The following is a 16,454-nucleotide window of genomic DNA, read 5'->3' as shown; positions in this document are numbered from 1 at the left end:
AAGGCACTGTCCTGTCTGACCTGATTAGCTACAATGGAAAGTTTAGCTAGGGGTGAACCCACACACACTCACTATCACACTGAACAGGGCTCCTATTGAGCCGCAGCACAATACAGAGTAACCGGATACAACTGTTCCATGTGAGGATGGGCTGAGGGCCGAGGGGCTGGGGAGAGCAGGGAGGAAGGGAGGAAGCTGGGACAATGGAGAGAGAGAGTGAGGAGAAAGGAAAGAAAGGAAAAACCCCTGAGAAATGGTACCGAGATGGGAGTTGGAGGTTGGGTTGGGGCTGAGCTCCGGCTTAAAAACACAGACATACCTTTGCATTGCAAGTCTAGGTTTATGTAATGTCTATCTGTGCCTTCGTGCAGTCCTTATTTTTGATATCTAAACACTGTCAGATTGAACAACATCTGCATTAAACAATGAAAGAGAGGTGCTTTTTGAGTCAAACTGGGAAACATCACCACCTCCAACACATCAGATACTAAAACTGACCTCATTCATATTGACATACCTGGACCCTGACCGCATGAGGAAATCCAAAGTTGTTAACAATATATAAACAAATTGTTGGGATAATTAAGATTGTAAGGTTATGGTATAATTCTTACAGCTGTAGTCTGGAGGAGCATAAATGATGAATCCCTAATCACTGTGTGAAGAGTGGAGAGATACCTGTTGACATTCCCAACATGAAATGTTGATAGGAGCTGCCTTTGGCAGTGCTTTCACCCCATTCAGTGGTAAGAAGGAGCTATTGCATTTATAGGCAACTACATTCATTTTCTGAAATAGCAAAGCAGACTTAAATTGATATACCAGACACTAGCAACACTTTCCTAACATTGAGTTACCCTCCCTGCCCCCAAACGCCAGCCCCTTTTTGCCCTCAGAATAGCCTCAATTTGTCGGGGAATGAACTCTACAAGGTGTCAAAAGCATTCCACAGGGATGCTGACTCCAATGCTTCCCAAAGTTGTGCCAAGTTGGCTGGTGGTGGACAATTCTTGATACACACGGGAAACTGTTACGCGTTAAAAACCCAGAAGTGTTGCAGTTCTTGACACAAACTGGTGCCCCTGGCACCTACTATTACCATACCCCGTTCAAAGGCACACATCTATTGCCTTGTCCATTCACCCTCTGTATGGCACACATACACAATCCATGTTCCAAGTGTCTCAAGGCTTAAAAATCCTTCTTTAACCTGTCTCATCCCCTTCAAATCAAATCAAACCAAAATGTATTTGTCACATGCTCCGAATACTTGCTCACCTTACTGTGAAATGCTTACTTACAAGTCCTTAACCAACAGTGCAGTTCAAGAAGAGTTAAGAAAATATTTACCAAATCAAGGAAAGAAAAAATTTGAAAAAGTAACACAATAACATAACAATAACGAGGCTATATACAGGGGGTACCGGTACCGAGTCAGTGTGCGGGGGTACAGGTTAGAGACAATTTGTACATGTAGGTAGGGGTGAAATGACTATGTATAGATAATAAACAGCGAGTTGCAGCAGTGCACAAAACAAATGGAGGGGGAAGTCAATGTAATAGTCCGGTGGCCATTTGATGAATTGTTCAGCAGTCTTATGGCTTGGTGGTAGAAGCTGTTAAGGAGCCTTTTGGTCCGGTACCGCTTGCCGTGTGGTAGCAGAGAAAACAGTCTATGACTTGGGTGACTGGAGTATCTGACAATTCTATTTGCTTTCCTCTGACATTGCCTATTTTATAGGTCCTGGATTGCAGGAAGCTTGGCCCCAGTGATGTACTGGGCCGTACGCACTACCCTCTTTAGCGCCTTACGGTCAGATGCCGAGCAGTTGCCATATCAGGCGATGATGCCAGTCAGGATGTCAGGATGCTCTCGATGGTGCAGCTATATTACTTTTTGAGGATCTGGGGACCCATGCCAAATCTTTTCAGTCTCCTGAGGGGGAAAAGGTTTTGTCGTGCCCTCTTCACGACTGTCTTGGTATGTTTGGACCATGATAGATCGTTGGTGATGTGGACACCAAGGAACTTGAAACTCTCGACCCGCTCCACTACAGCCCCATTGATGTTAATGGGGGCCTGTTCGGCCCGCCTTTTCCTGTAGTCCACGATCAGCTCCTTTGTCTTGCTCACATTGAGGGAGAGGTTGTTGTCCTGGCACCATAGGCTCTCTCATCGTTGTCGGTAATCAGTCCTACCACTGTTGTGTCGTCAGCAAACTTAATGATGGTGTTGGAGTCGTGGGTAAACAGGGAAAACAGGAGGGACTAAGTACACACCCCTGAGGGGCCCCTGTGTTGAGGATCAGCGTGGCAGACATGTTGTTTCCTACCTTTACCACCTGGAGGCGGCCCGTCAGGAAGTCCAGGATCCAGTTGCCGAGGGAGGTGTTTAGTCCCAGGGTCCTTAGCGTAGTGATCAGCTTCATGGGCACTATAGTGTTGAACACTGAGCTGTAGTCAATGAACAGCATTCTCACTTAGGTGTTCCTTTTGTCCAGGTGGGAAAGGGCAGTGTGGAGTGCGATTGAGATTGCGTAATCTGTGGATCTGTTTGGGCGGTAATCGAATTGGAGTGGGTCTAGGGTATCCGGGAGGATGCTGTTGATGTGAGCCATGACCAGCCTTTCAAAACACTCCATGGCTACTGACGTGAGTGCTACAGGGCTGTAATCATTTAGGCAGGTTACCTTCACTTCCTTGGGCACAGGTTCTATGGTGGTCTGCTTGAAACATGTAGGTATTACAGACTCGGTCAGGGAGAGGTTGAAAATGTCAATGAAGACACTTGCCAGTTGGTCCGTGCATGCTTTGAGTAAATGTCCTGGTAATCCATCTGGCCCCGCAGCTTTGTGAATGTTGACCTGTTTAAAGGACTTGCTCATATCGGATACTGAGAGCGTTATCACACAGTCATCCAGAACAGCTAGTGCTCTCATGCATGCTTCAGTGTTGCTTGCCTCGAAGCGAGCATAAAAGGCATTTTACGCATCACTCGCATCACTGGGCAGCTTGCGTCTAGGTTTCCCTTTGTAGTCCATAATAGTTTTCAAGCCCTGCCACATCCGACGAGCTTCAGAGCCGGTGTAGTAGGATTCAATCTTAATCCTGTATTGACGCTTTTCTTGTTTGATGGTTCGTCTGAGGGCATAGCGGGATTTCTTATAGGCCTCCGGATTACTGTCCCGCTCCTTGAAAGCGGTAGCTCTAGCCTTTAGCACGATGCGGATGTTGCCTGTAATCCATGGCTTCTGGTTGAGATATGTACGCACGGTCACTGTGGGGACGACGTCGTCAATGCACTTTTTGATGAAGCCAGTGACTGAGGTGCTATACTCCTCAATGCCATTGGATGAATCCCGGAACATATTCCAGTCTGTGATAGCAAAACAGTCCTGTAGCGTAGCATCCGCGCCATCTGACCACTTCTGTGTTGAGCGAGTCACTGGTACTTCCTGCTTTAGTTTTTGCTTGTAAGCAGGAATCAGGAGGATAGAATTATGGTCCGATTTGCCAAATGGAGGGTGGGGGAGAGCTTTTTTATGCATCTCTGTGTGTGGTGCATACAAAGCTCTCCCCCGCCCTCCATTTGGCAAATCCGACCATAATTCTATCCTGATTCCTGCTTACAAGCGTGGATTTAACAAGTGACATCAATAAGGGGTCAGCCTGTCATGGAAAGAGAAGGTGTTCTTAATGTTTTGTAAACTCAGTGTAGATGCATTTGAATTCAGTAATTTTGTGCAAAATAGAAATCAAATCATTTGTAGGCCTAAACATACGCAATTAACTGGGTTAAGAATATAGACACTGATTTCTCATTCTATGTCTGAGAGGGCAGGGGTGTATTCGGTAAGCTAAAAGGCTGTTATACTCTAATCATTTAAAAAATAGTCTATACTCTAATCTTCCAGATGCTTGGTCCACAGTCTATACACCCCCCCCCCCCCCCCCCCCTTCCTGCCAGTACAATACAATAGAGTAGCCACAGTCAGGGTGATGCTTCCAATATGTTACAGTGAATTATAGGGTAGTGAGTGTAGCCAATCATTAATCAAACGGAAGTACTGCTGTACAGTTTTAACAGTTGTTGTCACCCTGATAAATAAACACATTTTTGACTCACGCTGACGTTTCATATTTATTTTTGCAAAGTGGGCAGTTGGCTTTGAGCGTTGTCAAAGTTTATCATTTGTGTTAGCTATTTCCTCAGTTTTCCTCAGTGGTAGGCTACTCCTCATGTGGAATGCATATGTGTATGGTTCTTAGTGTAGGCGTAGTTGTACTGTGTGCTATAGTAAGAATCTGAGCTTATTATACTACGGTTTTCATGTTCACGCATTCAGAAACTACTTTGTGTACAGTCTCCATGATTTTCACATTTCTCCTTCCCATATTTAAGAAAAATACACATGTACTATTTTTTTGTTGTAAACTAACTCAACATAATGCTCATAAACAGCATGCTCTTGGCCTCAAAGTGAGGTGTTTCTCTCAGCAATGCTCTGCTATGTACAGTAGTGTGTCAACTACTATGCCCTTGTAGATGGTTTTCAACCACTGGCCCCCATCCAGCTAGTTCGGGTCCAGAATAGAGAGTGGGGTTGAACGTCCTTCATGTAGATATTTCTTCTGTCTTGTGTCACAAACAGCTGATGAATAACCCTGCATGCCAGAAATACTTTAAATATGAGGTTTAAGTACAACTATAGTGTTCCAACAACAAAATATTCTCTGATGCTTAAAAAAGCTCCACTCAACCCATATTTTGTGGTGGACTTGCATGACTGTTATTCTTGATATCCGATGTGAATACTCTGAAAAAGATGACAGGAAGAGACCTTTTAAAGTTGTCAACAAGCTGAGGCATTCCTAGAACACTATGCTTTTACAGCTTGTCTTTTTTTCTAGTTTACAGTATGTCATCATCACTATCTATGTTAGATTGTGTAAGTCCTTGTGACCATTATGACTGTTTTTGTCATAGGCTATTCTCTGTACATCATTGCGATACATTGTATGGATGAGGGTTCCTCTGAACAGAAAAAAAAGGTGCGCATACAAAAAAAGCAGGAAGAAAATGAAACTTCAGAAATGAACTTTACTTTAGGAAGAGAAAGAGAAAAAAGAGGAGGTAGAGGAACTAACACCAACCGGCACAGACTTTTGTTGTCTGCAGCGAGAGTTGTTAAGTGCTGCTGATCAGTATGATGGTGAGTAGCAGGAACAGTGATGTGATGATGTGAATATGCAGCAGAGACAAGAGCTACTGTAGATGTAATTGCTCATCAGTGGAGCTACGCTGTAATCCAGGAAGAGGAATCCTGCAATCAGAGTCCTATTCATTAGCATGGGGCCCCATTTCATCTGTAAGCACTTGAGCCTGCCAATCACAGGGCAGACGCATGACATTACGACAAAATGAGACAGTTCTAACTACCAAAGATGCTTGTGCCTGGAGAAACATGGTTCTAAATCCTCTGTTCTGTCTGCTTCATGCTTTCAATGGGTATTGGGTGCTGTGCTGATTTGATTTGACCAAAAAAATCGAATTTGCATTTATATCTCATTTAGTTGGACTGTAGCCCAGAATATGCCTGATTGATAATCATCAGGTAGTTCTTTGTACAACACACAAAAAAGGTCCTTTCACAGATTACATCTAGAATGGCACAAGAAAGGCAAATCAGATCATATAGCTGATAGCACTGGTTATTGGTAAAGTGTCTTGCAAAACCAGTCACCTCAAGGAATTCAGAATTGTTTTCTATTTCACAATTGGTTTGATTGTAAAGGAATAATAAAAAAAAGTGACTTTGAATATGCTGTAGAGACCGTTCATAATGACTTGTTTAAAAAATAGAAGTTATTACATTGTAATTACAAATGTAATTAGAGTAATTAGAATGAATGTAAACGTCATGTTAAATTCCAAGCTGTTCAACTGTTGTTCCTGACTGTTCTTTTCCATCTCTCTGTAATTGGCCACATCTTGAGATTCCGTTTTCTCCTCCTTGTCCTTGTTTCCATGTGTCAGGCATGGTAATGTCCTCTCCGTTGCTCAACTCATGTTGGGTGGGTTTCACATCTTTGCCTGATCCACACCTGGCTCAGTCAATGCATACCCATCTCCAAATCAATCTTCAATGGTCAAATCACAGCACAAGGGAAGCCACTGTTGCTGCTTCTATCTATAGTACATACCCCTCTTTTTACTGTAGCTCTGGTTTCTGTGTCACTGGGTCAAGGAACATGTAGTCATGTATCTAACATTCTCTGTCTCCTAGCCAAGGCTTTCAGGCCTCACTCAGGTGAAAGCCTGGTGGAGGCTATCTGTCTCCTAACGCAGCAAGAACATGTTCTGGGTAGAAGTTGCCCATAAGCACATATCTTGGATCAGCTTACCCTCTCAATCATCATCTTAACCATTAGGTGGGAAAATTAAAAACCGACCTTAAATCAGTGTCAAGGAGCAACTCAACTACTACTCCCGAGAGCACCATTGGTCTATGGCTTGGGATGATGTGGTTATTGGATGTATGCCCCCTTGTGGTGAACAGTGGTCCCTCTGAGTATGGATGAGAGTATAGGTTGACATTGCCCCTAAACACTCCTCTAAGGTCAGATTTGCATTCTCCCCTCCCTAATGGTTGAGGATCGATTAAGGTTACGCTGATCCCAGATCTGTGCCTGCGGGGAATGGTGATAATAGAGGGCTCTTGAGACTGGAGGTATCTTCATTTCAAATGGTGCTATTTGGCCTTTACCAACACACTTTTAAAAAATGGAATCCTTCGAATTCTCAAAAAACAGACAGATAGCTTACAGTAAATCCTGTTCTTTGTCAAACATACTTTGCTGGTGCTGTCATGCATCAAATTCAAAACACATTTCCCTCTATTGAATGCCAACAGCAAGATTCTTTGATTTCAAGTGAATTCCCTCTGACAGAGAGAGGTTCTGACTGGGATGCCAGATATTTTAGCATGGTTAAAGCACCAACGAATGTCACAAGCTAGGAATGATTGTGGTTTCCATTTGTTCCACAGTATGTGGCATGCGTGCGTGTATGAGGTCTGCCGGAGTATTGTTCCTCTCTCACTTTCACTGCTTATGACAATACCTGTTTAATTAAATGTACTGTTATAACGAGAATTTTGATTATGTGAGCTGGAAACACTGTATGCAATATGAGTATGAATAAGTTTGTTCATTCAATGACTTATGTATAATCAGTGTTTCACTTTAGTTTTACAAGGCAAAGAATGACAGGTAGTAAAACATGTTGAAGTGTTCTACGGTTTTTATGCAAGGTACATTGAGCTGTATTTTTCTCTCATTTGATCAAATTCAAAGATCAGGGAAAACGGACTGTCAACCTACTTGAAGAGAGCATGAAAATGGAAAGGCGGGAATTGATTCATGCTTAGTATTAACAGATAACTGACTAGGGTCTCTAACAAAGGAAACGGTCAGGACTATATCTTCCTCAGAGTTCATTATGCTCTTCCTTGCCACAACAGCAGCTTGAGTGCTGCCAATTAATACAACAACTTCAGAATATCACAGTAAAAAGGTCTTATGGAATTAATCATAGTGCTAGATCAATACTATCCACAGAGTTAAACACTTTAAATGGTTATTGCCATCGGATTGATTTTTGCAGCCATTAAACACATAGGGACTAAATTGGGGACCCTCAACTTGTAGCATGATCATTACATACTTATGAATATTGCTGTTAAATACAGGTTATAAAGGGTACTTGGCCTTTACTGGGTAACCTAATGGATTTACTATTGTTGAATGAGTGTAAGGTGCTTCTATCAGGGGGAATTTTTGTGTGTGTGTGTGTGTGCGTGTGTTTAAGTTCATTTGTCATATGCACAGGGTGTACACAGTTCCATCAAATGCTTACTTGCAGGTTCCTTCCTGACACTGCAACAACAATAAGAAATAATACAAAATAAAAATGTAATTAAATAGAATACACATTTTGCATAAGTATAACTACAGGAAGGAGCTCAACAATTTACAGTACAATATTTATATTTGGAGAGCAACGTGTTTAAATTGTGCAGTATTTAGCAATAAATAAAAGTGTTTGTGTGTGTGCATGCGTATGTGTGTGTGTGTTAGTGAAATAATTAGTTAAACTTTGTGTATTTTATCTTCTGCACAGCATGTTCCCTATTCCACACGATTATAGAACTCGAATCCTTCATGTTTCTTGTTGGGTCCATGTAAAACCAAATAGTGTTATTTCTATAAATGTTATGTGAAATGTTCTATTTCTCAACTGATTTTTCCCCCAACAGCCTTTCAGGCACATTTGATTAAATCAGTAAAATATTTACAATTTACAATAAATTATTTATTTATTTTGAAAACATTTTTAAAAGTGCTTCTTGGTGAAGTATATTTTTTAATAAATAAAGCGACACATAAGCTTTCCATTTTACTGAACTGAAACAGTAAATAACAACACTCAACACTCTCTCAGCACACAAGGTCAGAAGAGTCTTCATCGTCACCTTACACATAAATAATAGTCTATGTATGGGAGGGTTATATACAGGAAAACAAGCGGACAGAGTTACAGAAAAAAATTGTATTTAAAAGGATGGAAATTGAAACATGAAATACCTTTAGAGCTACCAGTTGATGAATAAGATGATGAAAAATCATAATCCACAAGGAATGAAAGGAGATTTCCTGTTGGATGAGTCTTCCTGTTCCTAATCCTGGTCCTGGAGTTCCAATTTATTCCCTGTCAATGGATGGGTGGTCAAATCTGGTCCTGATGATTATCATATTTATATTGGACTGGGATGTTTTTCCACAGATGATCTAAAGTCTAGCTGCCATTATAAAACTGTCCGTCCAATCGACAATGTGATATTTCCAACTCTGCAGACCATGGAGGCGGAAGAAACCGCAGCAGTCCTCTTGTATAGTAAAATGGGAGAGGCAAATGTTGAAATGTTCTCAACTTTGCGGGATGGAAAGTTCTGTGAGAAATAAAGTTTGTGGGGGAAGTGGTGGTCTCAGGGGTGTTAGTTAGCGGCTGATGGGTAACTGTGGTAAGGTCATGCCTGGGTGGGTGAGGTGGTTAGGGGCGGACAGCATCGAGAAGGGATGACCTGTGCACAGAAAGATATATATATTTTTTTTTACTCAATTAGACTAAATACACAAGAACTATAAGTGATGCGATGTGAATTTAAATACATTATAGTCAGTAACTATCTTTGACAATCTGCATCGAAGAATGGAGTTAAAAAAAATTGAATTATGTTAGAGCCAAAGTCAGCTAAATGTACATGCATGTGTTGTCCATCGATATGAAAAACCCAACTCACTGTCTATGTATCCATGCAGAGCCAGCAGGTGTGGTCTGTCGGGACTGCTGAAGGGGGAGTAGAGGTTGTCTGGCAGTGAGGGGGGGATTCTGGAGTGGGGATGGGGGGCTCCCTGGAGGTGACCGTTGTGCTGGGGGGGAGGGTGCTTTTTATGTCTTGCTCTGCAGTTTTGAAACCAAACCTATATGGAAATGGAACGTTACTAAAGATCGTTGAATGATGCACGCAACAAGTAATGTGGTATAGATGAATGATTTTATTATATCATATTTATTTTATTACATTATTTAAAAAAAATCCTAAATGTCTAACAACCTTACACCCACTAGTTTGATATTGTCATACATACTTGTATGACCCGTCTGCTCAGTCCTGTCATGTCTGACAGCTTCTGTAGAGTCTGGGCATCAGGGTTGTTGTCTTGGTTAAACTGAGACTGCATCACCTGGGAACACACACCTAGCAAACTCAGTCATGAAGCTATATATTCAGCTGAATATTCACTGAATCAAGCGAATTCAGTCAGTCAGACACATTTATCTAAATGATGTAGAACGCACTACTAAAACTAACATTCATCCTGTCTTCTTTGTTCAGTCTCTCTCTGTCAGACAAAAACTGTGCATACTTTCACAGACTCACTCACACATGTAAACACACACCGACAGTACCTGTAGCTGCTCAGCGCTGAAGGAAGTACGTGCTCTCTTGGCTGGTTTGGGTTGGCCATCCTGATCAGAGGGGAAGGCTCCCTCCAAAGTGAGACCCGTCCCTAAATCACACAAACAGGGTGGAAGAAAACAACACACAGTGTTATATTGTTTGTCTCATAAAACAATGGAAAGAGAAATAGGCTACACATATAATGTGTGCAGGTGCTGGACATCAAAGCATACAATCCTAAGAGTAAGAAACGTAGGACCCCAATTATGTCTGAATTCTCCCTCAATACAGTTTACTCAGGGACAAATCCTACCTGGAAAATCCCATACATGGTGATTTACTTGATTAAATTCTGAGGGTGCATGCATCCCACACAAAATGTATTAGGAATCAGTACCCTTCCCTTGGCTCATATTTGGGTTCCCTACTCCCTGACATTGTCTGTGACACCCGTCTGACCACGTACCATTCTCAGCCGCTCTCTGGAGGTTCTCCACCATGGTGTCGTAGTGGGCTCGACATAGCACCCTGCCCTCCACCAGACCAAACTCCTCCCCTGTGGACAGCTGCCTCTTACAGGAGTAGCAGGCGAAGCAGGCCAGGTGGTACACACTGCCCCGCGCCCGCCGCACCCAGTCACTGGCATACACCTGGCGCCTGCACTGGCCACACTTGGTGCCAAACTTACTGTGGTGAGACAGAGAAGAGCAGGGGGCATTGTCAGTAGTCTTTCACTGCTAATGAAAATAAACTTGTAGTCACCTGAAATGTTGTGCAGGCCAGGAATAGATAGAAGTAATCTTATTGTAAAAGATTATAGACAGCATTGCTTACAGTTTTCCAAACTAATTTCACTTTAGTCAAATATTATTTATCCTTATGTTAATTAAAACCATAACAAGCAACAGCAATAAGATAATAATAACAATATAATTATAGAATAATGATGAGAAAATAACAATAGCGTTTACTTGACATGCTTCAAATATAGAGTGAGTGAGAAAAAGAGACCCTGATAAAGGACATAATGTTTTAGCAATGGCCCCGGTCTGAGGGAATAATACACTAATAAATGAAGAACAACAAACACGAATAATCTAAATTTAGTGATCTCAAAGTTGTAAGAATCATGGTTGAGAGTAAAAATGTTGATAATGTCCGCCACATTATCACTAAAGACAACAATTAAAATATATATATATATAAAGAGAAAAATAACGTGACAAAAACTATTTATCGGTCGTAAAAGTATGCATTATCATGATATGTTATAAATGGTCTAGGTTTTTATTCAAATAGCCTCGTTAACAGATTTGCATTTGTTGTTGCTTTACCAAAAGTAAAGCGTGTAGTTGTATTTATTTGATTTAGAAGTTACAACGAAAAACAGTTCAATCCTGTTTACTTGTCCCAAGACATAATGAAACACTCGCCTTATAACAATACATTTTTAGTAAAATGTATAATAACGATGATATAATAAGTAATCAATTGTTTATGAACATTCGTCCTCGTGCCAAATATAGAACATACATTTTAAGGAAAACAAATAGCAAAACTTACCCTACCTGAAATAATCCAATTTGCAAAATATTTCTTTGTTTTTGATGTAGCAGCTATTGTGCTGACGTAATGATATTCTGCAGACTGAACACTCCAGACATCCCACGTGCCAATTCAAATTGTTCACCTGCAATGATAAATAAACACTCATAATAATAATGATGATAATAATAACAATAATAACAACAACAATAATCATATAATAATAACAACAATAATAATGTTTTGTTCGGCGTACTTATTCTATAAAATGGAAGTAATGTGAAAGACTATGCAAATATGCATGCAATTCGTGAGGAATAAACAGGTTTTAAATTCAATATTAAATGATTATTGATTTGAGCAGTGTAACAAAAGGCATTATAATGCTCACTTTCAGTAGGTATCTGTCTTGGATCTCTGTGCCGCAGTTGGCACACTGGTTTTTCCCCGTGGACCGAACTGGCGTCGGGGAGGCCAGGGTCGGATGCGAGCACATAGACGGTGTTACCGGAGGACTGGGCAGGAGAGGAGACTCTTCTTTTACATCTGCGTGAGACTCCCCGTCCGAGTGAGACTGAGGTTTGGGATAGATTTTTCTTGTCATAATCTTATATCGCCAGGGATGCAAGGTAGGCTACAAGGCCTCTCGACTTGTATAAATTACAGGACACATGGCACAGCACATGACAAACTCACAGGATACAAGAAAACAAGCATTGTATGCAGTAGCCTAAATGCAACACACATTTCGAATGAAATGGGCTTACAACAACACCCTGCTACTGAAAACAAAACTTAAAAGGCCTGTCACAAAAGTAAACTATGAAAATGGGGTTGGGAAATGAAAAACAGGTAGTCCAAGTTCGGCCAAGACTCCGATTATCAGTTTACACTATGTCGATGTTCCTATTTTGATTAGATAACATAATTAATGTTTTAAGTTGGAATAACTCACCATTATCAAGCTATTCTGTTTGTGGAGAAACAGCGGTGTAGATGAAGCCTGGAGCTGCGCCAAAAGTCTGCTCTGCGCCCTGCTCTGCTCTGAGCATTACGCATCCCTACCAGCCCATACTGCAAGCTATATCCAGTCCAAAACAATGAATAACACTTTCTACTGCATTTAAATCCTGGCGACAAAAGCTAAATTTGCTGAAGCAATTATAATTAGGACTTATCTTTTTCTTTTACGCAGAAAAAACTACCTCCTTAAATAATCGCATATAGTTCCCATGCAATCGAAAGCACTGAAAAGATGGACTACCTGCAATTAGTGATGGCTTCAAATGCTCGGGATAAGAGGCAGCCAGTGTCAATTTCAACTGTCAATCAGAGAAGGCATCGCGCCACCAGAATAATTGCATATTTTAATTTTAATAGCCGTAATCGAAAATCGAATTTCTCAACACAAGACTAAGATTTGAAGAGACTCAATTGAACATCGCACTATTCATAGTAGACAATGTAGCCTACATAAGTTGCAGCTGATCTTGAAACATAAAGGAGGGTGATTGTCTCGGCTTCCCTTATGATAGGCCACTTGAGCCTCTCTTGGTGATTAAAACGGTATTCAAAGAGTGCCAGAAATCTGGTTTTGGGTGGAATTCCGAATCTATTTTGTCCTTCGTTTAAACAAAATTAGGCTAGCACAATTGTTAAATGTGTTTATAATTATCATTAAAACATAGGCTGGAGCGTGGAAAACAAAAAGGCAATCAGCTGGGCTATTCAACGAGCAGCGCAGCCAAGCAATTAGCATAAGTCTTCACTTGCAGTGAGTCGATAGTCTATACTGCATATACTCAGATAATTAGATGTCATGTCATACCTGCTTAACGAAAACATTGTCCAATAAGACTTTATTCTCCTCCGGGAGTGGAGATGGAACTTCATTGTTCCAGTACATGCAGGGGACCCGTTAACACTGTAGTCTAAGTGAGAGGCAGTCTAAGTGAGAGGCAGGCGGTATCCAAGTAGGGTTCCGGGATGGGTTTAGTAGCGAATTGCGATTTTACACATGAACATTTAAATTGAAACAGCAGAAAAAGCGTTTAACCCTTTGCACGGACATTCATAAAAGTAGGTTTAATTGTCCATGACAGTTAGCTTTACTGCCACTCCCTGTTAGGGTTTATTTCCAAGATACAGTCCTTTGCGCTATATGTTGTTGAAGCTGCAGCCAGCAGCAAATTAGCCCAAATCGACAGTGGCCTGCGATGTATCGGCATGCGCTGAGTTGGGGAGGCTATCCCGCGCGCTCTGCACGGTGTAGGTCGGTGCTTTCAGGAAATTCAGCGACCGGTTTCCATTCAAGAAAGCTCTTGAGGGGATGACGGACAATCACTGGTCCTTCAGGCACTCGCCCTCTCCACCTCTCCAAAAGGGACGTTACTCCGGTCTGCCTTGAGAGGAATAGGAGTGGGGTGGGGGCATAAATAACATAATTAAGATTTTTTTGTATTGTTGTTGCGGGCAGCAGATGACGAAAATAGGCCTATCTATAATCTCGTTTACCAGTACTATACATGGATGTTTCAAAGTCCTACAGTAAATGTGAGATCATGCATAAATATGAAACATTACAATTAAATAAATAGGCCTACTATTATGTAAAATAGAAAACTTTTGTCTTAGAAAAAGTAGATGTGGTAAATTCACAAATACAGGAGCACTAAATGATGTTTCCGACCCCATTCACCTTGTCTGCAGTAATTGTGATGATTTGAGGTTTGAATCAGCTGAATGCATACTTTTTTGATCATACTCGAGATACTGAAACTTTTAAAGCAGGTGTAGGCAACCCTGCTCCTGGAGTGCCATAGGTACTGCCGACTTTTCTTCCAACTAGGCACCACACCTGACCAACAACTAATCGATCAGTTCAATGATTGCCTAAATTCAACACACCTGGTCTTCCAGGTCGGTTAAATCCAAAATATGAAGTGCCTGCTGCACTCCAGGACCAGGGTTGCCTACCCCTGTTTTATAGTAACAGGAAATCAAATATGAATAATTGGCCAATCAAAATAAACATTTAGGTCTACTTATTTGTTCATTTACTGGTTTCTTAAATTCAACAAATCTCAATATTGGTGGACATTTCAGAAGTGTGTGTGTGCTTTGATGGGAGGCATCCTTTAATGGAATGTCTCTCTATAAAAACATGCCACACCTCTTTCTCTTGTAGAGAGAACACACTGCAAACAGCATTCAACGTCTTTATGAGGACATTGAGTGTTCCATGCGTGTTACACTTTGGGATTGTCTCAGGAACTTCCATTGATGAATTGTAGACCTACTTAATTGTTCTGACACAAATGTGATTAAGTATGAACTGGAGGAACCACATTGTCCTGCTTGTTACATTAATGTCTTCCGCCTATTTCCCCATGGAGTTTTAATTCAGGGGAGTGTCACTGGGGCTCACAAGTGGTGCAGCGGTCTAAGGCACTGCATCTCAGTGCTAGAGGCGTCACTACAGACACCCTGGTTTGAATCCAGGCTGTATCACAACCGGCCGTGATTGGCCGGTGTAGGCCGATCATTGTAAATAAGAATTTGTTCTTAACTGACTTGCCTAGTTAAATAAAGGTTAAATAAAAAAATAAAAAACTTCCCAGACACCGGCAAGCCTCCCATGCAGCTCTGTAATGGCACAGCCGTCCCACTGGGCACAGAAGTCAATTCAATGTCTATTCCACGTTGGTCCAGTGTAATTTCATTGAAATTATGTGGAAACAATATTGATTCAACCAGTTTGTGCCCAGTGGGATGGGCTTGTCAGTAACACCATGGGATTGTCAGTAACAGGCTTTTGCGGTCTCCTTCACTCATTCTATATCATAAAGTAGAATAACCATACAATATACTTTAACCTTAGGATGGGAACCAGCCTCTGCAACATTCCACTCCTTGTACTCCATGTTATTTGGAACATTACCCGGAATACAAGGACTAAGGAGTGGAAGACTGGCACTCAAACTACTGTCACCTATGATCCTACTGTAATACAGTAAAAAATAATGGATGACTCTTTTCTCTGTTTAATAGTCGTTCTGTTCGGCATCAATTTATTTGGCTTTGCTTCTTCAGCTTCTGCTCTAAGGACTTACTGTAATTCAACAAAATCATGAAGTGTGTTTTGATTGGTTGTATCCTCAGACAATAGGAAAGGTCACTGGCGGGGACGTGACACCTGCGGCATCCTGCTGCTTCCTGTGTTGTTTTGTGGAAGTTGTGAGGTGAGGTGCAGCGATGTGACCGTGTTCCTGTTGCCCTGCCTTTCCGGTAGGTAGAATACATCTGTTCATGTTCTACACAGACAATAAGCATTCTGTCCACAACCTCAACAACAACCTGCATAACACATGTTGAAGCCATCACAGCCACTGAGTAGGCCCCAGTGGACAGTCCATGGGTCAGTACGTCGATGATGGATCACGTGTCGTCCACTCTGTGTGAATGCATGCACAAGGTAAGGAGGGGTTATTTAAAGGCATTGTTTGTGTACCTATTGCTTGCAGGAAAATTATCATTATTAAGGAGGAGTCCTATTGTGGAAAACAACATGTTCTAGTCCAAGGGTAGGCAACCCTGTTCCTGGAGTACCGCAGGCTTTCCCCATGTTGGTGTCGATTACAGACGTGCTGTGCATGCACACAAAGTCCTACCTGCAGGAACTACCTGCAGGAATTGTCCTACAGCAAAATGGCCCCAAAATCAAGTGGGAGATCTTATAGGTAAAAATCCTGCAGGTAATTCCACAAGATTTTCAGGACCATTTTCCTGTAGGACAACCTGCAGGATCCCTTTCTTATCCTTCAGAGAGAATTTACTGTAGAATAATCCACATTCTTTGAAATGAATGGACAGAAAGCACAAGGTA

The 16,454-nt window shown here is 41.5% G+C and overlaps 1 protein-coding gene across 2 annotated transcripts; it reads right to left on the bottom strand.

Moving 5' to 3' along the window:
• Positions 1-8,358: 8,358 nt before the first annotated feature.
• On the bottom strand, positions 8,359-14,472 carry LOC139576997 (LIM/homeobox protein Lhx6-like). Of its 2 annotated transcripts, XM_071403682.1 has the most exons (9): positions 14,268-14,472; positions 13,398-13,971; positions 11,961-12,143; positions 11,593-11,714; positions 10,491-10,711; positions 10,033-10,133; positions 9,711-9,806; positions 9,362-9,542; positions 8,359-9,142 (listed from the first exon to the last, which is right to left on the bottom strand). In XM_071403682.1, exons 2-9 carry the CDS (start codon positions 13,473-13,475, stop codon positions 9,060-9,062), a joined length of 1,065 nt encoding a protein of 354 aa, XP_071259783.1. In that variant the 5' UTR covers positions 13,476-13,971; positions 14,268-14,472; the 3' UTR covers positions 8,359-9,059. The 2 variants fall into 2 exon arrangements, with proteins under 2 accessions (XP_071259783.1, XP_071259784.1); XM_071403683.1 differs by lacking the exons at positions 13,398-13,971; positions 14,268-14,472 and adding an exon at positions 12,525-13,371.
• Positions 14,473-16,454: the final 1,982 nt, after the last annotated feature.

This window comes from Salvelinus alpinus, chromosome 5, assembly GCF_045679555.1.
Source record: "Salvelinus alpinus chromosome 5, SLU_Salpinus.1, whole genome shotgun sequence".
NCBI classification, from domain to species: domain Eukaryota; kingdom Metazoa; phylum Chordata; class Actinopteri; order Salmoniformes; family Salmonidae; genus Salvelinus; species Salvelinus alpinus.
The sequence above is the reverse complement of the archived record's forward strand: the minus strand, read 5'-3'. Positions and strand labels throughout refer to the sequence as shown.